The sequence below is a fragment of the Heteronotia binoei genome, chromosome 10 (assembly GCF_032191835.1).
Source record: "Heteronotia binoei isolate CCM8104 ecotype False Entrance Well chromosome 10, APGP_CSIRO_Hbin_v1, whole genome shotgun sequence".
Taxonomy (NCBI): Eukaryota; Metazoa; Chordata; class Lepidosauria; order Squamata; family Gekkonidae; genus Heteronotia; species Heteronotia binoei.
The window spans coordinates 103,356,783-103,381,033 of NC_083232.1; the positions used below are offsets into that span (position 1 = coordinate 103,356,783).

General features: G+C 42.4%; 1 protein-coding gene across 1 annotated transcript in view; it reads right to left on the minus strand.

Annotated features, from left to right (window-relative positions):
• Window positions 1-24,251, minus strand: part of CENPC (centromere protein C) — a 69,512-nt gene that overhangs the window by 18,694 nt on the left and 26,567 nt on the right. Inside the window, exons 6-12 of the mRNA XM_060247845.1 lie at window positions 22,424-22,556; window positions 13,428-14,069; window positions 12,419-12,457; window positions 10,806-10,885; window positions 7,755-7,820; window positions 6,294-6,392; window positions 2,601-2,690 (exon numbers count right to left, since the gene is read on the minus strand). Of these exons, the coding sequence (XP_060103828.1) occupies window positions 2,601-2,690; window positions 6,294-6,392; window positions 7,755-7,820; window positions 10,806-10,885; window positions 12,419-12,457; window positions 13,428-14,069; window positions 22,424-22,556 (1,149 nt within the window). The remainder of the gene's footprint in view (window positions 1-2,600; window positions 2,691-6,293; window positions 6,393-7,754; window positions 7,821-10,805; window positions 10,886-12,418; window positions 12,458-13,427; window positions 14,070-22,423; window positions 22,557-24,251) is intronic.

A 24,251-nucleotide genomic window follows, 5' to 3' on the forward strand; every position in this document is an offset into this window, starting at 1 on the left:
GCAAGAGAGAGGGAAGCAAACAAGAGCCAGTTGCTTGGGGGGGCTGATAGGAGCCCTCCAGGGTGTCATTATTATGAAAGCCAAGCAGTTTCTATGCACATGCTGGGAAAAGCGAAAGTAACAGAACTGCCAGGTAGATCATCTAAGTGACAGAAGGTGGCTGGTTGCCAGATTGCATCAGCCTGGACAATGTCAGCATGACTCAGCAGCAAGCTGATTGGTTACCTGGATGGATGGTTTGTATAAATGTACAAAGACACTTTACTGTGTGTGGTATATGTATGGTGGAGTTGCAGCGGAGCATTCTGTCGGTTTGGAGAGTGGAGGTATAAATAAATTGTATATAGTGGTTTTATCATTGCTGTGTGCAAGCCTTCATTCTTTGCGTCAGTAAAGACCACCCTCACTAAGCACAGGCACATCAACAGGCCCCCGATTCGGCCCCCAGGCCGCATGTTTGACACCCCTGGTTTAGAAGCATGCACAATGCACCTCCAGAGCAAACCAAATCAATAAAGAATTTCACTATTTCAATGGAGTCTGCTTGAGTGTCACTTGGCAAACCTCACACCTAGGAGTTCATAAACGGCCTTTAATTTCCAGCCAGAAAGTGCAGTAATTCTTCTTACTACTTGGTTGAAAAATCCATTGGGGGGTAGGGAGGAGAAGAAAGAAACACTATCTCCGTGTCAAAATCAGCAGATATAAGAAAAGTCTGAAATGGTTTACCCAAAGGGTTATGACAGACCACAACATAAGATACCGAAAGAATGTTGGAAACCCTTGTTTGATCTAGACCAAGTCATGGCTCATGTGCCAGGAAGGCCACAGCTCTGCAGAAAATGGAGGAGACTTTTTTTTAATATCCCGCCTTCCCTCCAAGCTGTACAAAGCAGCCATAATGTCCTCACAACCAATGTTCCCTCTAAGCTGCAGAGTCCTGTGAACAAAGATTCTACTTGGTGAGCTGCTGGCATTAATGTGGTGAGCTACTGCATAAATGAGCGTGCTCTGGGGCCATTTTTCCTTGAGCTAGGACAAAAAAGTGTGAGCTGGAGGCTAAAAATCTGTGAGCTAGCTCATGCTAACTCAGCTTAGAGGAAACACTGCTCACAGCCACCCTGTTAGAGAGGTGAGGACACTCTCCACTGCTGAGGGAGTGGGAGTGGCCCAAGACCACCCAGCCAGCTACACAGCAGTGGGGGAATCTTAAACCCAGGACTTCTGATTCCCAGCTGAACCCTCCAAGCCCTGCGCCATTTGGTTCTCATTGCGAGAAGCGTCTTGGAGGCTACTAGAAGAAAAGGAGACGAGAAAGCTCTTCCAAAGCAGAGCAGGAAGGAAATGGACCAGGAGGTCAGCCTCCAGCCATATGCAGAAGTCTTGCAAATCAAGCTACATACTCCCTGCCTTACTGGAAAGCATTGCCCAGTGTTAAATGCAACTTCCTTTCCTCCACTGATGAAGAGTGGGAAATATCTACGGCAGGGGGCAAGGATGACAGTATTTCTAAGAGCAGTGAACTCAGAAGACACCAAAAAGGTTAAGAGCTGGATAGTCTTCCAGCAACAACTTGCTCTGGAGAACATGGCATAGCTCACGATCAGATATGCCTCTCAGTAAAATACAAGCAGAAGGTTGTAAAATTAAGGAGAAAAGAGATTAATTTCTGACTGCAGATTAATTTCGAGCTGCCACTGCTACAACTGGTCTGGGGTGCTATTTTTACCAAGAGACAGGCCCGTAGCTACAATGGGGCCCAGGCCATTCCATTCAACCCCCCCTTCCATCTGTATGGCCCCTCCATTGGAGGGCCTCCAATCTGCCAAGGGAGGAAGCCTTCCTTGGAACAGAAACAAGCCCCTGCTGGCTGGATCCTCGGCAGCCAGAGGTGGGGGGGCAGCCTTGGAATCTGAGGGGGGGGGCAGTTCCTTCTGGGAAGGCAGCTTTGCTTTTGCCTGGCCAGAGAGACCAGCAGGGAAGGGCTTCAGGTCGGCACCAGGCGGGGCGAAGCCTACCTGCAGCCAGATCCCCCTGGGAGGGTTACTTAGTTACACAAATGGGAGGGGGGAGATGACACATTACTTGAGAAGCAGAGAAAGTGTTTAGGGCTAAACCGGGTGGCCCCCTGCCCCCCCAAACAAAAAATGCTGATGTAGGCCCCCCAAAACATGAAATCATGGCTACGGCCCTGTCAAGAGATCATAGGCAGACTGGAGTTGAGGGCTGATGCCTGCTCATCTGCAACTCACAGTCACTTCACTAGAATCCCCATGTTAGGAGAACCATCATGCCGTTTTGTACTGCCAGTGGTTCACAAATAGTGGCTGCCCTTGCTAGCCAAGCGGAAATTTGTGCTCACTTCTCAGGGGAGACTGAACGCCCCTGAGGCTCAGAGCAGGCTCAGGAACATCCACTGCTCCTTGCCCAAGTGAGGCTGGTCCCTACAGTTACGCTGAGCTTAGGACGCACACAGAAGCCAAGAGATTACTTGCTATTTCCCAGCTCAGCAGTTCAACCTTTCCTGACTCCTGAAACAGAATTTCAAACCTTTGTAGCAGTAATGGAGAAATTCTAAAAAGATGCAGAGACTTCCATACCCAAGTCCATCTTTGTAGCTTGTTTTGTCCTGTTACGTTTGCAGGGTTCTTTCGGTTTAGGTGATATGATTCCACTAGCTACAAACCCTCCTGAAACAATAGAGATGTTACAGAATCACTTGTGCATAATCACCTCTGAAAATTGTTAATGAATGCAAGTAGAACATGACAACATACCATTAGAGCAAAGCATTTTTGGCCCTGTGAATTGGAGAGCAGAAGCTGCCCTATTTATTTTACTAAAAGCATAGATATCTCTCAGCCAACTGCTCAAGGTGGTTGAGATGATAAAAAATAACCAAATTATATGCATTGGTGAGTGGGAATCAAACAGCACAGTAAACTGAAAGCCTGTGCAGAAAAGATCAGGGTTACACTTACCTGTAGCTGTTGTTCATAGGTTCCTACTGTGCAGGCACATAATGGGGTACTGTGTATGTGCATAGGCCTATCGCTAGAAGATTTCCAAGTGAACATAGCAACAGAGTGGGAGAAGCCCCTCCCAACCTGAACCAAAAAGACTGTTTCCTGCCTAAATGGTTCTCTTGAGCCACCACAAAGAACAGGGAAAACAAAATCTCATATCATACTAGCTCACAGTGGGATAGGAGGGAGGAATGTGTGCCTGCACAGTAGGAACTCAATGAACAAGCTACAGGTAAATGCAACCCTGTTTTCATTGTCATTCTAGTGTGCAGTCCCACATGAAAGACTTCAAAGATAAGTGAACAGCAGGTGGGGTGAGCTTACTTAGTGAAATAAGGAAGGTAAGACTGCTGTCCCCACTGAAGTCTCTCTTCTGGTATTTAAGTCTACAGAGTAATGCTTGATAAAAGTATCTTCGCAGACCCATGTGGCTGCTTTGCCACTCCTTCGGATTGCAACTGAGGCGACCTGTGATCTAGTAGACAGTGCCTTGATTTGTAATGGGCAGGGTACTGGGGCTCACTCATATGTCAGTTTTATCATCGATGATCCACCTTGAAACAGTTTGAGGAGATGCAGCTTTGTCTTTTGAAACTCCAGCAAAACAAATAAACAATTGGGAAGATTGTCTAAAGTCTTTTGTCCTTTTTAAATTAAAGAGCAAAAGTTTGTTTTACATTCAAGCTGTGGAGTCTTTCTTCAGCTTCAGAAGATGGTCAAGGCAAAAAAGTAGGCAAAGAAATGTCCTGATTTAAGTGAAACGTAGAGACAACTTTTGGTAAAAACTGTAAGTTAGGTCTAAGTGCTACACTTAATACACGGAACTTAATAAATGGGTAGTCTGCTCTGAGTACTGTGATCTCACCATTCCTCCTAGCTGGCATCATAGTGACCAGGGAGGCCATCTTAAAAAAGGTGGTCTAAGGAACAAGAGGTCAATGGTTCAAAAAGGGGGTTGTATGAGTTGAGATAATACCAGTGAAAGCAAACTCCTGAGGTACAAAGGGAATGCTTATTAAATTTGCAGATGATACTAAATTGGGAGGGGTCGCAAATATAGAAGATGACAGAAACAGGATACAGGATGACCCCGATAGGCTGGAAAACTGGGCTAAAACTAATAAAACGAATTTTAAGAGGGATAAATGTAAAGTTCTGAATTTAGATAGGAAAAATCCAATGCATGGTTACAGGATGGGGGAGACTTGTCTTAGCAGTAGTATGTGCGAAAAGGATCGAGGGGTCTTAGTGGATCATACGCTGAACATGAGTCAACAGTGTGATGCGGTGGCTAAAGAGGCAAATGCAATTTTGGGCTGTATCAACAGAAGTATAGTGTCCAGATCACGTGAAGTGATGGTATCGCTTTACACTGCTCTGGTAAGACCTCACCTGGTGTATAATAATAATAAATTTTTATTTATACCCCGCCCTCCCCGCCGAAGCAGGCTCAGGGCGGCTTACAGGACATGGTGGGTCACACCATGATGTCACACCATGTAACATGATGTATTGTGTTCAGTTTTGGGCACCACATTTTAAGAAGGATATAGAGAAGCTATATGAAAGCCTTGGCTAAGGAAGATGTTCAAAACATTGTGTGATCTCCTCCCATAAAAATAACTGGTATGCGGCCATAATGGCTTGAGAGTTCATGATCTTTAGATCCAAGGAGAAGGAAGCAAAGGCTTTTCTGCCAACCGCGTCAGTTCTCCATGCCTCTTCATCAGCTGTTGTGGAACGGGCACCCAGTCTGTTTCGCTTACATCTGGTCAACAGTGATGGAGGCAGGTAGTGTTCAAATAACTCCCAAAGGTTGGTGAGGCAGAAACCAGGCTGGTTTCCTCTTAGCAGGCTTTGCTCCTCAATGCCCTTAACTGAATTTTTATCAATAGTTCGTAGTACTATCCTAACATTCGTATCAAAATTTATTTATTTTATTAGATTTATATCCTGCCCGCCCTGGAAGCGGGCTCAGGGTGGCTAACAACCATTATGGCCATAAAAACACAGAAGCATAAAACAATCAACAACAGTTACTATATAGTAAAATACAATATATAAATCAGTTAAAATTATAATAACCAATGGAGCAGCACCGCCAATACTATCCAGATCTTGTAAGTGTGGCATTGATACTGCTGGCAATAATGTTGCAGTGATAAGAATTTTCAGTTCTGCGGAGACTTGACAGCTGTCTCCCATATTATTCACTGAACAACAGACAGAATAATTCAGTCTTGAGGGAGGTCCTGCAGGACTCTGACGTCACCTGGGAGTGTGTCTGTAATACCCTGGATTAAAAACTGGAGTGACATTTGCCACCTTCTATTCCTCTGGCATGATGCCAGTTTCAGTGGAAAGTTACAGACACTGGTTAAGAGATGAACAATTCCACATCTGAATTCCTTATGAGCCCCTGGATGTATGTCCTCTGGACCGGCAGACTCACTCATTTTTCACTTGGCTAGCAGTTCTAGAACTTCATCTCTTATCAACTCAGTTTGACCCAGTTCATCAGACAGCACTCAGGAGGGTGCTTTTATTAGGGAACTGGAGACTGTACTCTGCATTGTTTTCCACCGTTGCAAATCCGCATTCTACATTATGGTATGCTATTCCTTAAGACAGTTTCTGTTTGTTTTCTAATTCTGCACATTTAATCCTATGGCATTATACTGTTCGATTGAATTGGTTTTTGTACTTTGTAATCCTCTTTCAGCGAGAAAAGTGGACTATAAATGAAGTAAATATTAGAGTTGATAGAGACTAATCAGTCCCCCCTCTACAAGACCCACTTTACAGAAAATTTGATTAGCTGCCTTAACATGTTTTACCATCCATAGGAGTTCGTTTTCACTTAAACTGATCACCTTACTTATGTATTTGAACCTCTGAACTCTCTCATCACCTATTATCTGTAATTGCTAATTCTTTTTCTGGCATACATGAAAGTTTTGTGATACGATTGCCACTCCCACACAGTGAATTCGCAATCAAAAGACTCATGACTGGATTAACCCTCCACCTTAACTCACTCGCCCCATAACCTACCCCATGAAAGGGATTCTCAGTTGGATTTCCATGCATATCTGAAGAAGTCAGCAGTGCGTCATGGGAGTGCCCATCAAAATAAATGCTGCTAGTCTTTAAAGTGCCTCTGGACTCCTGTATTGTTAACATGCTCTTTCAAAGTGCACTGCACTTGACACAACCAGATAAAACAGATGCCTCAGCTACACAACACTGGAATCTGCTATCCAGTACCTGAAGATTTCACCTTATACATCACACGCTCCCCACGCCAGTACTCTAAAGGTTTAAGCCGCATTCGTTTGCTCCGACGAAGGTGGGGTTTCAGTCTTACTGAAAAAGAAATAAAAATGGATCTCCATAAGATGTTCAGAGGTGGTTTGCCATTGCCTGCATCAGTGTCGTAACCCTGAGTTCCTTCCTTCATCCAAGCACTAACCAAGGCCAATCCTGCTTAGCTTCCGAGATCTGATGACATCAGGCCAGTTTGGATTGTTCAGATCAGGGTAGTTAAGTCCTTAAGAGAGCCAGTTTGGTGTAGTGGTGAAGTGCACGGACTCTTATCTGGGAGAACCGGGTTTGATTCCCCACTCCTCCACTTGCACCTGCTGGAATGGCCTTAGGTCAGCCATAGCTCTCGTAGGAGTTGTCCTTGAAAGGGCAGCTGATGTAAGAGCTCTCTCAGCCCCACCTACCTCACAGGGTGGGGTGTCTGTTGTGGGGGGGGGGAGGTAAAGGAGACTGCGACTGCTCTGAGATTCAGAGTATAGGGCAGGATATAAATCCAATTTCTTCTTCTTACAATAGAAAAGAAAAGACAGATGGCCACATTGATGACCCATTTCTCAGCAACACACCAGCTCAAGGCTGCATATTTGTGAACCTGACAAATTCCAGTCCTAGAATTTTTTCCCCACTTCAGTCATATAACTGAACCAGTTTGTAAAGAAAGGTCACAAAACCATTTTCTAAAGGGCCACTTCTGGGGGCTTCAAGAGCCACACAATATGTGTGGAAGTGCCACATGTGTCTCACAAGCAGGGCTCGGATTCAGCCGGAGCTCACAGGGGCACAGCTCCTGAGTCTTTCTGATGGTTATTCTCTCCATAAGATGGCTGAAGTATTGTCAAGTAAAAGCACTGGTTACCCTCCATTCCCTACACCCCCCTTTCTCATGTTCCTGCTGCCATCTGGCAGAGAATGTTTATCTAACATAATTGTCTTGCTATGTCTAAGTGCCCAAACTCTTACTTTCATCCCAGGCCCTTCACAAGCCTTATCTTGGTCAAAGGTTGGTGTTAGAATGCTATTGCTAGGTAGAGGAAATGTACTGATTTGCCCTTTGAACTCCAGATTCGAATAGTGTGTTTGTGCAACGTTTTATGATACCCTATATAGCCTCTTGTAACCTCTGATACCTCAGTCTTCTCAAAGACAATGTTCTGTATGTAACTTGGAGTTAAATAAAGAAGTTCATTTGAACCATATCAAAGGACTATTATTGAAACTACTCATGCTTGACAGTCCGTTGAATAGTAGGTGCAGCTGCATAACTATCCCTGGATGAGCTCCACCGCCTATTTTTCTACAAAGCAACCCCTGCTCACAAGCCAGTTTGGCCACCCCTGGATTACAGGTTCATAACTATTAATTGTGACAGAGGGTAGAAAGGACAACACAGCAATGAAATCTTACCCACTTTATCCTTTAATGAATCTGAAGGCAGTAAGACCAAGTCCTCCTGCAGGGCTACAGATGGCTCTAATAAAATAACACAGATTTTAGATCAGGGGTGTCAAACTCATTTGTTATGAGGGATGGATCTGACATAAATGAGACCTTGTTGGGCTGGGCGATATTGGGCCAGGCCTATTTAACACTAGGTAGCAGAGATGTAAACTTTATAAAGGACATAAACACAAAGATTTTTTAAAAATCTTAAAACACTAGCACTTGTTGGTTTTAAAGGTGCTTTCTTTGTATTTCTCCCATGGGATCCAGGGAACTGGGCAAAGGAAGCTCTGGCTCTTTCCTTCCTTCCCCAGGGGACCAGAAGGGGGAGGAGTCTCAGCCAATAGAAGTAAGAGAGGCTTGGCTCAGTAGCTCTGCTGTGAGATTGAGAGAACCTGACAAAGCAAGCTCTGCCTCCCCACCCCTTCCTCCGCAAGAGGGGAGCCTTAGCCAATGGAGAAAACAAGGGTTTTGATCTGTAGCTTCTATGCAATTGAGAGAGCCTGGCAAAGCAAGCTGTGATGTAGAAGCGAGAGAGAGAGGGAAGCAGATGACAGCCAGTTGCTTGGGGGCCTGATAGGAGCCCTCCGGGAGCCTGATTCAGCCCCCAGGCTGCGTGTTTGACACCCCTGCTTTAGATACTTCTAGGGTGCATCCATTCAAACACTGTGCATAAAGCAACTAAAGTGCTAAAGCTTTACAGATCAGCAATCAAAACTAGAAATGGAGGCACAAATCACAAGCAAGAATATTTCACAGGGGAGTAGAATGCAGCTGGGTATTCAAAACTAAGGTTGATGGCAACCCTCCACTGTGTCAGGCTCCGTTCATTGATGTTATTGCTAACTGCTGACTACTAACCATATTGATCAATATGCATATATGCCCACTAACCTGTAGTCATAGAACAGTAGGGGGGGGCAATGTAGAGAGTAGCTTCCCAGGAATATCAAAGGCTGCCAGGCCTGCTTTGAAGTAGAGAGTGTCTGCCAGACTCTCACCTCCTCCCTAGAGGCAGCAAGGACATGGCCGCCGGGAATTGTAACCACCAACTGAAAAGATAAGGGGGGAAGCCGTGTGAAACTTTCACAGGCAAAAGCAGCCTTTGTTATGGGAATTGGGGTGTGGATGCTATTGCTTTGATGTTAGATGTTAAATACCAATGATTTGAACTGCTCACTATCAGTTCCAATACCTATCATGCTGGAGTAACTTTGGAGTATACAATAAATGCAATTTTGTTTCAAACAACAAGTTTGCTCATTTGGAAACTTCAATGAACCTTCGCTGACACACTGCTACTGGCAGCACATCTGCACTTTCATATCCAAATCTGCCAGCCTTTTCCTTCAAAAACATATTCAATTCAGTTTGCTGGGGAGCATCTTGCGCCATGAAGTTCTTGTGCAAATCCCAAGGACCACCTCCTATTACTGACCTTGTCTATTCTGCTGCGGTAAATCACAAGTCCAGTGTTTTCTATAAGCTTTTTAGTATGAACCCCAAGACCTATTTCGATGATGCAACCATATTTCAACCCTACTTATCCTATAGACATAAAGTCGCTTTCATGTTGGCAAATCCAAGCACCCTGATTGGGACTGGCTGGGACTGCACTTCATTGACCTTTGGCCCATCAAACTATCAATCAAGAGTACTAACGTGCCATTGGTTGAGTCCCACTCCTCTCTCCTGCCCAAGTGGCTGTTGCTACCTAGCACAGCTGGTTCTTTCTATGAAAAGCAAACATTAGTTCTGGCAGTTACTGGCTCTCCCTACTCTCCCATTGGCTGAGCGGCCTGTTGCACTGATTCAAAGAGGAGAGAAAGAAAACCTTCCTTCGATTGGCTGATGACTCCTCCCTATCCTCTGGAAAGGGGAAAAAATTGGTGTCCTGTGCTTAAGACCAGCAACGTCAGAGAGAGACTGTTGGTCTGAAAGGTATCACTACAGACCTCTGAGGCAGAACTCACTGGGGCCAGTTCAGGACTGGAAAATTCCTGGAGATTCTGTGGTGGAGTTGAGGAGGGCATAGGACTTAGGGCTTCAGAGGAGAGTTTGCCAGACCCAGGTTCTTGCTGTGGAAGCTGACTGGGTGATTTTGGATCACTCACAGACTTCCAGTCTAACCCACTTCACAGGATTGTGAGAAGAGAATGATGTAAGCTGCTTTGGTTCCCCTCCCCCCAACATGGAGAAGGACAGCCTATGTAGAGGCTGCAGGGAGGGGGGAGGGCAATGGAAAACTGAAGTCCAAGGGGCAGATAAAGGAAAAGAGATAGGGTTGCCAACTCCAGGTTAGAAAATCCCTGGAGATTTAAGGGGTGCAACTTGGAGATGATGGGGTTTCAGGAGGGGGACCGCAAGACAGGTACAATGCCATTTCACCCTGGGGAATGACTGTTACCAATCTCCAGGTGAGGGCTGGAGATCACTCAGAATTATAACTGGTCTCCAGATGGCAGAGATCAACTCTGCTAGAGGTGGGGGAGGGGGAGTGAATGACTTCACTTGGGTGGGTGGGAAGACAGCAAGAGTGGGGAGGCATTTGCCCAAAACCTCTTTCTAGAGCCCGTTATATTTTCCTCCACAAGAGGCTTTATTCCTAGTTTATTCATAGAAAAACATCAAAATTGTCAGGATACTTTTCTGGCTGAGAGACCTGAGGCGCTGCCTGCTGAGGCAGGAGGGGTTTTGCTGATTCCCCTTCCCCACTACAGCCAGCCATCTCGTATTAAAAACCTTGAAAAATCTAAAAATGAAACGTGTCTTTCTTCCTAAAACTGGGGGTTGGTCTCCAAATGTACTTCTGCAGAACCCAGAAAACTGAGTTTTGCCACCGAGACACACCCATTGGGCACTGGACATTCCTTTGCGTCCTCTGGCTTTAATCTGGAAGGGGGGGGGGGGTGAGAAGAGGCTATTTCCAGCAACATGCATTAGGCTTGCTTCATTTACAAACACAACCATAATCTCTTTCCACATGTAGATATAGTAAACAGAGAATAGCCTTACCTAAAAATGATTCTCCCTTCTTGCCTCTAATCACTTCACGTTCAAATGGCACTTTATCATTTTGACTGTAGACTGGACCACTTTAAAAAAGAGCCCCTTGTTTAGAAGATGAGATCGCAGAACACAGCAACAAGCAACACATTTATATCTCTTCAAGTGAATGCTGCTTACCTGAGATAAATCTAGAACAAATGGAGAGAGACTCCAGCGGCTATTTTTGCCACAAACCCTGCACTCCTGTACACTCCTGCAAACCTTCCAAGGAAGAGATTCCTTAGTGTTGGCTTTCCAATGCAGAATATTCTATAGCTGAACAGCTATAATACCCAGCAAATGTTATGTATAAGTATTTTTCTTATACATAGATCTCTACTGAGTCCCTTGCCCCTTATCTCATCCCTTGGAGAACCACAAGAACTATGGCAGCATGCAGTTAATAGATCACTATTAACAAGCAAAAATTGACCCCAGGGAACCTAGGCCTTGCTCCCCAGTTAGCAACTTGCCCCCTGATTTGTAGCTGCTGCTTGAACCTATTCAAGACCCAATCAATTAAGGACTCGGATTGAAGATGGCCTGTACTTATTTCTTCCTCCCCGTGAAGCTAAGTCATGGCGAATACCGTAAAATGAATGCTAAATAGCTGTTTAGATGTAATACATTTGTCTTACATAGGAACATCTGGAAACTGCCTTGGTATGGAGCCTTGGGAAAACACAAGACTGCCTTAAACAAGACACTGTATCAGTGTTAGGAGGACACTATATCTTTATGCACATCTTTTAATAGAGTCATAGGAGTAAGTGCAAGCACCCCCCTCCCCTGGCTGAAACTAAAGGAGGGGAGGAGACAAGGTGGAGTAAAACGTCACCTGGCAAAAGCACTGCCTGCTGATTCCCCTTCCCCACTACAGACAGACATCTCGCATGAAACAGTTCTGCTGAAACCAGTGACCTGAAACGGGGCAGCCCTCCAAGACCCACAGTGGGCTGCAGGGCAGGCAGAACAGCCCATGGCCTTAACCCCAGCTGGGGAGTCAAGCAGGAGCTGGAGGCAGCCTGACATACCCTGATTCACACTGAAGTTCCAGTTAAAAGAACAAGCTAGTTTGCAACAGCTCTGTTATTAAGCATAGCCTTTTACATATTTCTCAGTACTTCTTAATGATCAATAAGCTATGCTTTCTAGCCTGCAGTACTGTGCACAGATACATATTTTTTGGTAGCTGATACAGCCAAATTTCTAGAGCAACTGGGGCAACCACACAGCACATAAACTACCTTGTGTTCAGGTTGTTCCACTATGAAGCAACACGGTATCTTAAAACAAGATCTAAAAACAAGACCATCTCTAGAACCTTCTTTTTGAGACCTCAGGTTGCCTGCACATCCCCAGAGCCACCTGCCTGGTGGTGTCCCAAGCCAACACAACTCAATGGCCACAAGCACAAGCAACACCAAGCAAGGTGTAGAAAGATGGCTCAGGGGAACAAAGCCAATCCTGATGATATCTCTCATCCCAAACTGCAGATCCTTCAGCACATTTCTAGATGGAGAGAACTTGTTAACTGACAGATGTAAATTAAAAATTCCACAGATGCTAAGGAAACTTACCTGAGATCGTTCATATTTATAGCTCGCACAAATGAACACCTATGAGAGATGAAACAGCTGTTAAACCTGCTGCAATTAGGTGATCCCTCCCAGGCAGTCCCCACAAATGGCCCACAGGTCAGGTCTGATGCAGAAGGCAGAGTGAGGCCAGTCCATCACTGCAGAGGACAGGCCTTGAACCTGGTGCTCATGTCTGCCATGAAAGAAAGCTGGCTGCCCACATCGTATTAAATCTATCAGACTTGGAATCAAAAGAATACTCCACATCTCAGGAGTAGCGACTGAAGCACTAACAACACTGATCTAAGGGGAAAAACAGACTGTGGGAAACTCACTGCAGCCCAACCCTCCAAAAGAAAAAGCAGAAGCCAGGAAGAAATTTGGGGGTGGCGGGGGGAGATCAAGTAAAGAAAACCAAGAAGGGGGGGGAGACATAACTCTTCAGAAGGTATTTCAAAGGGTTGCTTTGTCTGAGGAGGTTTGAACATGGAAGTCTCACTCAGCCCTGAGGCCAGAAGATCAAGGGTCTGATTTCTTGCTTGGAGACCGCAGGCAATTTGTCAGGGTTTCCTGTTTCTGGGAAGGACTAGCCGCCAAGGGGAGGGGTCTGGTGATCAGACAGTCACAGATCTTCCCCACTTCCTTCTCTCCCCCAGCAGTCCTTGCAAACTCTGGGAAAGCTGATATCTAGGGCGAGGGGACCCCCATGAGGGTGGGTCAGGGGCTGCAGTGCAGAGCAGAAGGACACGCAACTGCCTTTCCTGCTTTAGCTGTGGAGGAGGCACAGGAGGGCAGTTTTGTCTTCTTCTTGGCTCCACACTGCAACCGCTGACTGGCATAATCCACGTGGTTCTTCAATTCCCAGGAGTCAACTTTTCTGGGCGAAGGGAAACAGAAAGATCCATGATCCCTGCAGCTACACATTGCTGGATTTCTAGCGCAACAACAAAATGGTGAACACTGCACCAACACAAATCGATAAATCATCAAAAAATATGAATACACTTACCGTTCTGAAAGTGTCCTGCTATTTTGCTGTTCCATGGATGGAACCGCTTCTCCTGAGTTGCAGGACCCCTCTTGGGTTAATGTTCTGCCATGCTCATCTTCAGGACTTACTAAAAATGTCCGACTGACATAAGCACTTCTCTTTCCCAAAGGAGTTAATCCGTCCCCAGGAGGCATTTCAGCCTGCATGGAGCATAGTCCTTTGGGCTCAGTTTCAATGCTCTCTTCCAAAACCAACACTCTGCATTTCCTTCTTGAATCTCTGGCAGAACTTTTAATATTCTTCCTTTGCCTTTGTGTTGGCTTTTTTGGAGGCACATTTTTGGGACACTTTTGCTTCTTAATTTCTTTACTGGTGGATGACTGCAGGGCTGTAGGTACAATGGATTGTGGCTGCTTTGAAAAACTGTTGCCCTGTTCAACAACTGGCATGTGATCTCCACTGTGTGTATCAATACTGTGCTCTTTGGCTTTCCACTTTCCAAGCAGTGGAGAAGTTAAATGCCTCTTCTTGGGTAGGTTGTTCTTTTTTGGTTGCGAAAGCCAAGAGGGGGAGGGGTCCCCAAATGATTCCGCTATCAAAAACTCATCTTCGTTCTCCAGCTCTGAATGGGGAGATGGCAGTGCTAGAGAATCTGAATTCCTAAGGGACAAAAATAAAATACATCTCCACATTTTTATTTTAAGAGAGGCAATCATTGGGAATAAGCCCAAATATTTACAAAAGGTAACTTGAAAAAAAACACTAAAAATGTCCGTATTGCTTAGGTGACTAGAATCTGCTTTAAATGTCTTGGCTTCAGCTAATCAACATCCTACACGTCAACTCCAGTCCTGGATCCCTGCCTCTCAAGCCCTCGTGCTTTTAGCAGGTTTTTTTAACTACTCGGAAGCACTCCGGAGTTGCATGGGAGTTGACTAGACATGGGCACGAACTGGGAAAATGGAGGTTCTTGGTTTTCATGAACCCCAACCCTCCAGCAAACTCCTCCATTGAACAAACCAGTTCATGATTTGTCCAGTTCATCTTTCCCGGTGAGCTCCAAAGGCATTTACTTCTTAGGTTAGGCTGCCCAGTTGGAAGAGAGCTCTGAAGGAATTTAAAAGCCCTCCAGGTCAAGCCAGCCCGACTGAGCTCCAAGAGTCAGGCTGCCCAACGAGACTGATATCCCAGAGTGAGGTTTTCATAGGCCTTATATGCCCTTATATGGGCAGACTCCACCCAGAGGTGAGCTCTGAAGGCATGTAAAAGCCTAGAGCTCACTGAGAGCCAGACCTGCCTTCAGAGCTCACTTCCAGTTGGGCTTCAGAGGTATTTAAATGCCTTTGGAGCCCACACAAACTCTCCCTGACCCTCATGAACCTCTATGGAGGCCACTTCTGGGGTTGGATTATGGAGAACTGAGCCGCTTCTCAAAAGGGGAGTGGACCTGAGTCTTTGTTCTGGGTAGAGAAGGCGAATCCAACACCTGCTGCCTACTTTTCTCAGTGAAGGGAAAAGGCCAAGACATGCATGGAATATTCTGAGGGGATTTACTTTGGCTGACAAGGAGTCCCAGTGGGGTTCCTTTTAGGCTTTGAAAAGTCCCCATCGAGGAACTGCATTCCAGCATCTACAGAGGGTCTCCGTGGTCATTAAATTGACTTCAATTCATCAAGATTCAAGCTTTCTTTGGACTATCTAAATTTCTAAATATTAATCTTTGAAGAGGACTGTGTTAAGAAGGTTAAATTTGGCTGCAAGGTAAGGAGATCTTTATCTTTCATTCTGGGACTAAAATCAACTTTATTTGAGATAAAGATTGAAATCTGGACTTAGTTACAATACTCTAAAGTTATAAACAAGAGAAGGGGGCAATTTTGAGACTTTTTGGAGACTTAGAAGCAAAGTTAAAGGCAAAAAAACAACATGTGTGGAATACTTGCAGTTTCTGTAAAAAAAACCCCATCGTCACTGAGCTGCTGAGCTGGAAGACTGCACAGGAAGTGACGCATAAATTGTATCACGAGATCTTTCAACCATTGAGAACGGGACTTCATGGCAAGAAAAGCAGGAAGAGGCCACTGAAAGAAGGGAATTTAAAGACCTCCTGGCCTTCTCCAGGACTTGAAAATCATAGAAAAATTGCGGCGGCCATTAAAAGAAGGTCAAAATAATTTAAAACTCTAAAGAAAAAAACAACGGGACTTTAAAAATTATTGGAGCCGGCAGATTTTATCACTACAGAATGAAACATATTGGAATATATGAGAGGTATTAATTTTGGTGGCCTTTTGGAGAAAAAGAAAATTTTAAAAGGGCTAGAAAAATCGCAGCCGCCATTTTGTCTATTTTAAAAACTTTAAAAATTAATATCTCAGGCTAGGAAGCCCTGAGGATGGCGATTTTGGGTGCATCGAAAAGGGCATCTCCTAATCTTTAAGATGCAGTGGTTTATTTTTAATTTGGAGAGATCAACCCGAAAGTTCATTTTGGCAGTGAGGGGAGTGGAATGTCAGAGCAGAAGCTGCCAAAACTTACACGTGCAAGGACTGCTTCACTTGAGGAGGGAAAAATGCCAAAAATACAAGAACAACTAGTTGCCATGGGGGCAAGACTGATCAAAGTGATGAAGGAGCTAATAACAGAAAATAAAAAGCAAGTTGTTAAAGAACTAGAGGTGGTGAAGTCAGAAATAAAGAAAGAGATTGAAGATCTTAGAAAGGACTCACAAACAACATTAAACAAAGTACATGTGGTTGAAAATAAGGTGAAAGATCAAGATTCCATGATTAATAAATTGCAGGAGAAAGCAGCACTGCAAGATTGCAAGTTAATGGAAAACCGGATTCATTTGAGAGAAGTGCCTAAAGAGGAAGGTTCTGATTTAACGACATATATAATAAGAATCATTGCTGAGTTTTTAGAAATCAACTCTGATGAATCCCGTTATTTGTATGACTATATATATAGGGTTAATTCCCTGTATGCCAAGAAAAATAAATTACCAAGAGATGTGGTAGTCAAATTTATTACAAGAGATGGTGGGAAAGATCTTAAAAAAGCAATTTGAAAAAACACTGGAAATTGAGGGGAGCAGAGTAAGAATCATGTAAGAGTTGCCAAGAAAAGTTATAAATAATAGAAGATTATATAAAAAGCTAACAGACAAGTTGCGGGATATGGACGTGAGATACAGATGGACACTGCCAGAAGCTCTAAGTTTTGAACATAGAGGGAAAAGGATTACAATTACAAATGTACTGGAACTGCGGAAGTTTTTTGAAGAAAATAAGGGATTTGGGGATACAGAATAAAAAGAAGAACCATTTTGGACTGCAAATTAATATCTTGGAACGTAAATGGAGTAAATTCACCGCAAAAAAAGAAAGGCTACATTTCAATGGATAAAAAAACCAAAAATGTAATATAATTTGTTTACAAGAAGTACATATTAAACAATTGGATTACAAATTTTTATGGAATAAACAATTGGGAAAAGAATTTTTTTCCTTGGCCAAGGAAAAAAAAGGGGTGTGATTTTTTTGTTAGACAAGAATTAGAGCCAAAATTGATTTTTAAGGACAGTGATGGCAGATATCTAGCTGTGGAAGTGACAATGAATGATAAAAAAGACGTTGTTGGGATTGTATGCCCCAAATGGGGCAAAAGATTCTTTTTTTAAAGATATCACGCAAAAATTAGACCAAGTGATCTGTGATCAAATAATGATAATGGGAGACTTCAATGGAACAATTATAAATGATTTGGATAGATCAGGAAGAAGAAGTAAGGAGGGGACATTACCAAAGTCATTTTTTGATTTAGTGAAGCAAGAAAATTTGGAAGATACATGGAGAAAATTTAATCCCAAGGTGCGTGACTATACTTTTTTTTCAGCAAGGCATAACTCTTTCTCAAGAATTGATATGTTATGGACTACAAAAGATCTTGGACTTATGATGAAAAAAATAGAGATTCTTCCTAAAGTTGGGGCTGATCACAACCCCTGATGTGGTCAGCAAAAAGTGTGAAAAAGACTAGGAGATGGAGAATAAATGAAGATTTGCTACAGAAAACAGAGACAGTGGTGTCTCTAGAAAAAGAAACTAAAGCTTTCTTTCAAATAAATGAAAATGAGGACATTCATTTCCAAACTGTGTGGGATGCATACAAAGCTGTAATTAGAGGTCTTTTAATTACAATTACAATTATAAAGACAAAAGAGATAAAGAGAAACAATTGCTAGATATTCAAAAAAAGATTGGAAAAAAAGAAAAGGAACTTTTAAAAAGACCGGGGGAAAAGAAAATAATAAAGGAAATTACAATATTGCAGAATCAATTGAGACATTTATTAAATAAAGAGGTAGAGTGGAACCTAAAGAGATTACAACAGGAATCCTTTGAAGGAGCAAATAAACCTGGAAAATACCTGGCTTGGCAAATGAAAAAAAAAAAAGGGAAAGTAAATTTGTTACTAAAATTGTATTGGAAGGTAAAGAAATAGCTGACCAAGCAGGAATTAAAAGGGAATTTTTTAAATACTATGCTAAGTTATTTCAAGGTCAAAAGGTGGATAAAAATAAAATAGATGCATATTTACAGAAAATTCAAGTAAGCTCCTTAACAGAAAATATGGAAAAGGTCTTAAATGAACCAACTGAAAAAAACTGAAGTTGAAGCAGCAATAAATTCAGTGAAATTGGGAAAGGCACCAGGTCCAGACAATTTCACAGCAAAATTTTATAAAGTCCTCGCAGAAGTGTTAGTACCAAAACTTCAAAAATTGATGAATATTATAAGGATTGATGGGAAAATACATGGAAGGAAGCAATATTTTCGTTGATACCAAAAGAAGATAGAGACACCACAAATGTAAAAAACTATAGACCAATTTCATTACTTAACAACGATTACAAAATATATGCTAGGATACTAGCAGAACAACTCAAACAGCATTTGAACAATTTTGTTAAAGAGGAACAAGCAGGATTTCTCCCCAGGAGACAAATTAGAGATAATATCAGAACTGTCATAGACATTGTTGAATATTATGAGAAGCATCCTGAAAAAGAAGTGGCATTATTCTTTGCAGATGCAGAGAAGGCCTTTGACAACGTGAATTGGGACTTTATGTTTGCAGTGATGGAGAAATTAGGACTTGGAGAAGCTTTTATAAGAATGGTTAAGGCGATACATACTGAGCAACAAGCAAGACTCTGTATAAATGCAGATTTGACGGAGAAAATGATAATCAGCAAAGGTACAAGGCAAGGTTGCCCTCTATTTCCATTGATATACATAATGACGCTAGAGATATTGCTTATGCAAATACAAGATGATAAAGGAATAGAGGGGCTGAAACTGAAGGGTTTCTCTTATAAATACAGAGCATCTGCTGATGATGTAATGTTTATTAATGAAAATCCCCTATCTGTGACACCATTGCTGCTTCATAAAATTCAAGACTATGGAGAATTGGCATGCTTTTATATAAACAGAGTGTGAAGTTGCTTCAAAAGTAAGATATTTAGGTGTCGAAATTACTATGAAAAATATAGATTTGTATAAAAATAATTATGAAACGCTTTGGTGGAAAATTGACGAAGATTTGATAAAATGGAATAAACTGAACTTGTCTATGCTGGGCAGAATTGCTGCAATTAAAATGAATGTTCTACCAAGAATTATGTTTCTATTTCAAACAATTCCAATTGTGAAGGACAATAAACAATTCAGTAAATGGCAACAAAAAGTCTCAGAATTTGTATGGGTGGGCAAGAAGCCAAGAATTAAAATGACAATTTTAACTGATGCAAAAGAAAGAGGAGGTTTCCAATTGCCAGATTTAAAATTGTATCATGATGCAGTATGTTTGGTACGGATTAAAGAATGGATGACGTTATTAAATAAGAAGCTGCTGGCGTTAGAAGGTCATGGAAATATTTTTGGTTGGCATGCATATACGTTTTATGGGAAAAATAAGATGGCTTTTTCTCGCATCATTATATAAGAAGAAACTTGTTAAGTACTTGGGTAAAATATAAAAAATATGGTGATGAGAGAAAGCCGCTATGGATTGCGCCAACGGAGGTATTAAAATTATCTTAAGAAACTGATGCAAGAATGTGGTTAACGTACAATCAACTATTAAAAATACATAGAGGAAAGGTGGAACTAAAATCAGCTGAAGAATTACAATATAAATATAATTGGTTTCAACTACAACAAATTAAGAGCTTGGTGGAACGGGACATTAAAAATGAAGGTATAAGACAGGAGCAAACAGAATTGGAAAAAATGCTGTTGGGTGATAACGAAAAGTTGATTTCAAGGATTTATAAATTACTATTGAAGTGGTCTCCAGAAGATGAAGTAGTTAAATCTCAAATGATAAAATGGGCAATTAATTTTAACAAAGAAATACAAATGGAATCTTGGGAGTATTTATGGAAGAACTCTATGAAGATTTCGACATGTTATAACATTAAAGAAAACTGTTTTAAAATGTTGTATAGATGGTACATGACACCTAAGAAACTGGCAAAAATGAATAATCAGGTGTCAGACAGATGTTGGAAATGTAAAAAATATGAAGGATATGTGGTGGACTTGTGAAAAAAGCAAAGCAATTTTGGCAAATGATTCAGAAAGAAATGTCAAAAATTTTAGGTTATGACATCAAGAGGTCTTCAGACTCTTTTTTGTTGGGATTACAAATGGAGAGTTTTCCAAAACAAGACAGAACGATGGTGTGGTATCTGCTTTCAGCTGCAAGGACATTGTATGTACAGTTATGGAAGCAAGATAAAGTACCAGAAAAATGGGACTGGATTTTAAAAGTTATGTCATGGAGTGAAATGGACAAACTTACAAGAATCTTAAAAGACTATGATTTGGAGAAGTTTAGGAAGAAATGGGAGAAATTTCAAAAATATGCTGAAAAACAATGGAATGTAAAGGGACATTTAGTGATTTTTGATAATAGATGAATGGAGTGGAACAATGGACTAAAGTTTACAAAGGGAATATTTTTCCTTTGAAAAATGAAGATGAACTTATAGAGTTAATTATTCTTATTTTATGTTTTTATTTCTTCCGTATTGTTATAAGGTTCTAAAATGGAGATTCTTGATTTGTTAAGTTATCTTGGTTTTTTTTCCTTTAATTTTAAGTAAACACCAGCGGGGGTCAAGATAAAGGGAGGGAGGAGAAGAAGGAAAAAAGCGATGTATTGTTTTTATTCTGTATTATTTTTAAAATTTCTTATAGACTTCTATAACAATATATTGCAAATTAATAAAATTGTTTTAAACTATGAACCTCTATGGAGGTTTGTGTAGTTTGTGGGAAGCACGTTCAAGTATCAAACTAGGGTTGTGGTTGACAGATCGTACCCAAAGAGTGGATCGTACCCAAAGAGTGGTTGTGACAGATCGTACCCAAAGAGGAGTGACAAGTGGAGTGCCTCAAAGATCCGTCCTGGGACCTGTTTTGTTCAACATCTTTATAAATGATTTGGATGAAGGAATAGAGGGAATGCTTATTAAATTTGCAGATGATACTACATTGGGAGGGGTTGCAAATACAGTAGGAGACAGAAACAGGATATGGGATGATCTTGACAGGCTGGAAAACTAGACTAAAACCAATAAAATGAATTTTAACATGGATAAATGTAAAGTTCTGAATTTAGGTAGGAAAAATCCAATGCATGGTTGTAGGATGGGGGAGATTTGTCTTAGCAGTAGTATGTGCGAAAAGGATCGAGGGGTCTTAGTGGATCATACGCTGAACATGAGTCAACAGTGTGATGCGGTAGCTAAAAAGGCAAATGCAATTTTGAGCTGTATCAACAGAAGTATAGTGTCCAGATCACGTGAAGTGATGGTATCGCTTTACACTGCTCAAGTAAGACCTCACCTGGAGTATTGTGTTCAGTTTTGGGGACCACATTTTAAGAAGCATATAGACAAGCTGGAACGGATCCAGAGGAGGGCAACAAAGATGGTGAGGGGTCTGAAGACCAAGTCCTATGAGGAAAGGTTGAAGGAGCTGGGCATGCTCAGCCTGGAGAGGAGGCAACTGAGAGGTGTTATGATCACCATCTTCAAGTACTTGAAAGGCTGTCATCTAGAGAATGGTGTGGAATTGTTTTCTGTGGCCCCAGAAGGTAGGACCAGAATCAATGGGTTGATATTACATCAAAAGAGTTTCCGGCTCAACATTAGGAAGAACTTCCTGACTGTTAGAGTGATTCCTCAGTGTTACAGGCTTCGTCGGGAGGTGGTGGGCTCTCCTTCCTTGGAGGTTTTTAAACAAAGGCTAGGTGGCCATCTTACAGCAATGAGGATTCTGTGAATTTAGGGGGAGGTATTTCTGAGTTTCCTGCATTGTGCAGGGGGTTGGATTAGATGACTCTGGAGGTCCCTTCTAACAGTATGATCTTAAGTCAGGGGTGGCCAAACTGAGGCTTGGGAGCCACACATATTGTGTGGTTCTCGAAGCCCCCACCCCCGTCAGCCAGCTTGGAGAAAATTTAAAGTTAAAGTTGCTTTCTTTCCATCTCTCCATCCCCCCTTACCCATCTATTTTCTTTCCTTCCATCTTGCAGCTCTCAAACATCTGACATTCATGTCTTGAAGCTCTCAAACGTCTGACATTTATTCTATGTGGCTCTTAAATCAAGTGCTATAGATAATGCACAGTGGGTGGGGGAGGAGGTTGTCTATGCTGGAAAGTGTTGCGTTTAGCACTGAGACAAATCCAAGAGGGATTTGCACAGCTCCTTTAAACAGTAGCTGAATTACTAGGCTTCCAGTTGTAAATACAGTGTATAAAAATACATGGCCTACAAACCGTCCTTCAGCACCTCCCAGACTAATAATCTGAAGAACTCTGCTTTCTTTTTATGATCAAACCTTAATTGTTTAGAAAGAGCAAGGACTACTCAGCAGTCCCACAGAAGGCACAACTGACCACATGTGCCTGGAATGATTCTGGAGTGATACATACAGGAAGAGACTGCCATCTGGATCTGGGGAAGCCACTTCTGGGTCACTTGGAGCTTTCTCAACGAGAAGAGCAGGTGTTCCTAAGGGGGTCCCATCCTCATCAGGAGAATTGGGGAGGAACACGTCATCGTCGCCTAGTTTGTTGGCAGAAAAAACAAAATCCAAAAAACAGCTAAAGCTTCATGATATTTTAAAAAAAAATTCTATGTTTCAGTACCCCTGCTCAGAAAAACGACATTCTGGGACCCATTTTAATTTGAGCCGAGAGATGTGAAGTGCAAGGGAGAGAGAGAAAGATCCCCTCCTGGCCTTTCTCTAATAGAAACACGGAAATTTGGAGAGTACTGAAAATGCCTCAAATGAAACATTTTGTTTTAGAACAAATTAAAATGCTTGGAGACAATATTTTATTCAGCCAGAATATGTAGGATGAAGATTTTAATATAAAACCATCCACAGCAGTAGAAAATTGTAATTCCTGTGAACACTGTAGACATTAAACATACCCTTGAAAATAAGTTTATTATTTAAATGTGACTAAATCTGTCCAGAAATATGCTAAAGTACACTACTGACGAGCTCAGCATTTCTTGTGCTTAACTCAATATCCAAATATCCTATGGAGACTGCAGGGCCCTGTCCAAATTCAACTTTGCTTACAGAAAAATCTACATTTTTTTATGGTCAGCTTTTATTTTCCAAATCTCTCAGATGGCAAAACTCAGATTAAACCTAAAGTGGCATAAAGAGGAATAACCTCCTGTTTTCTCTAATATTGGATATACTTATTACGTTTTGAGTGGAAAGCAAAGACACTTCTACATTTAAAATTCATAAACATGCCACGCAGTACAATTTTATATGCTAATCAAGGTTAAAATATTAAACCCAAGCCTCACGAAAGAATTAAGTTCCATAATGAGAAAGGCAGCTAATAAATGAATGACATTTATCTAAAAACTCCTGCTGCCACAGTAGCAGAAATGGGAAGGTCATTTTCCACGGTTTCAAAAGCCCTGGGAAATTTATACCACTATTTGAGCCATCCTGAGGGGACACCTCCACTAGCAGGCACATTCGTAGAGGAGGTTGCCTCCCAGACCACGAGGCCAGGCTTTGGTCAACTCCTAGAAAACAGCGGTCAAGAGCTAAGGAGCAACTCCACACAGCACCAAAATGGGGGTCCAACCAGGCCTGGTCCTAGACTGTCTGGCATCCCAGGCAAGGCTAACTTCTGGCGCCCCCCCCACGTATAACATCACCAAGTCACATGGGGGGTGCCCAATCCGGCACCCTCAGCAATCGCCAAGTTTGCCTAGTGGCAGGGCTGGCCCTGGGCCCAACACTCAACTGGGCAAACAAGCAAACCTCAGGATCACATACAACAAACACTGGGTGACTAGTGTTAACTGAGCCTAACGGATACATCATGCATTCGAAGTTGGCCCCCTCATTCACATGATCTCTCCCCTGGCTTCTTGGGCTCAAGGGTGGAGAGAACTCCTACACAGTTATGAGATCTGTCTGTGCTTAGCTTGAGCTTCTTCCCTCTGACTCTTGGTCTGCTGCCCACCACCCTAGCATCAACTTTGGTGAACATATGAAGCTGCCTTATACTGAATCAGACCCTGGGTCCATCAAAGTCAGTATTGTCTACTCAGACTGGCAGCGGCTCTCCAGGGTCTCAAGCTGAGGTTTTTCACACCTACTTGCACGGACCCTTTTTAGTTGGAGATGCCAGGGACTGAACCTGGGACCTTCTGCTTACCAAGCAGGTACTCTCACTGAGCTACCGTCATAGCTCTAACGCCACTTCTTCCCATCGTGCA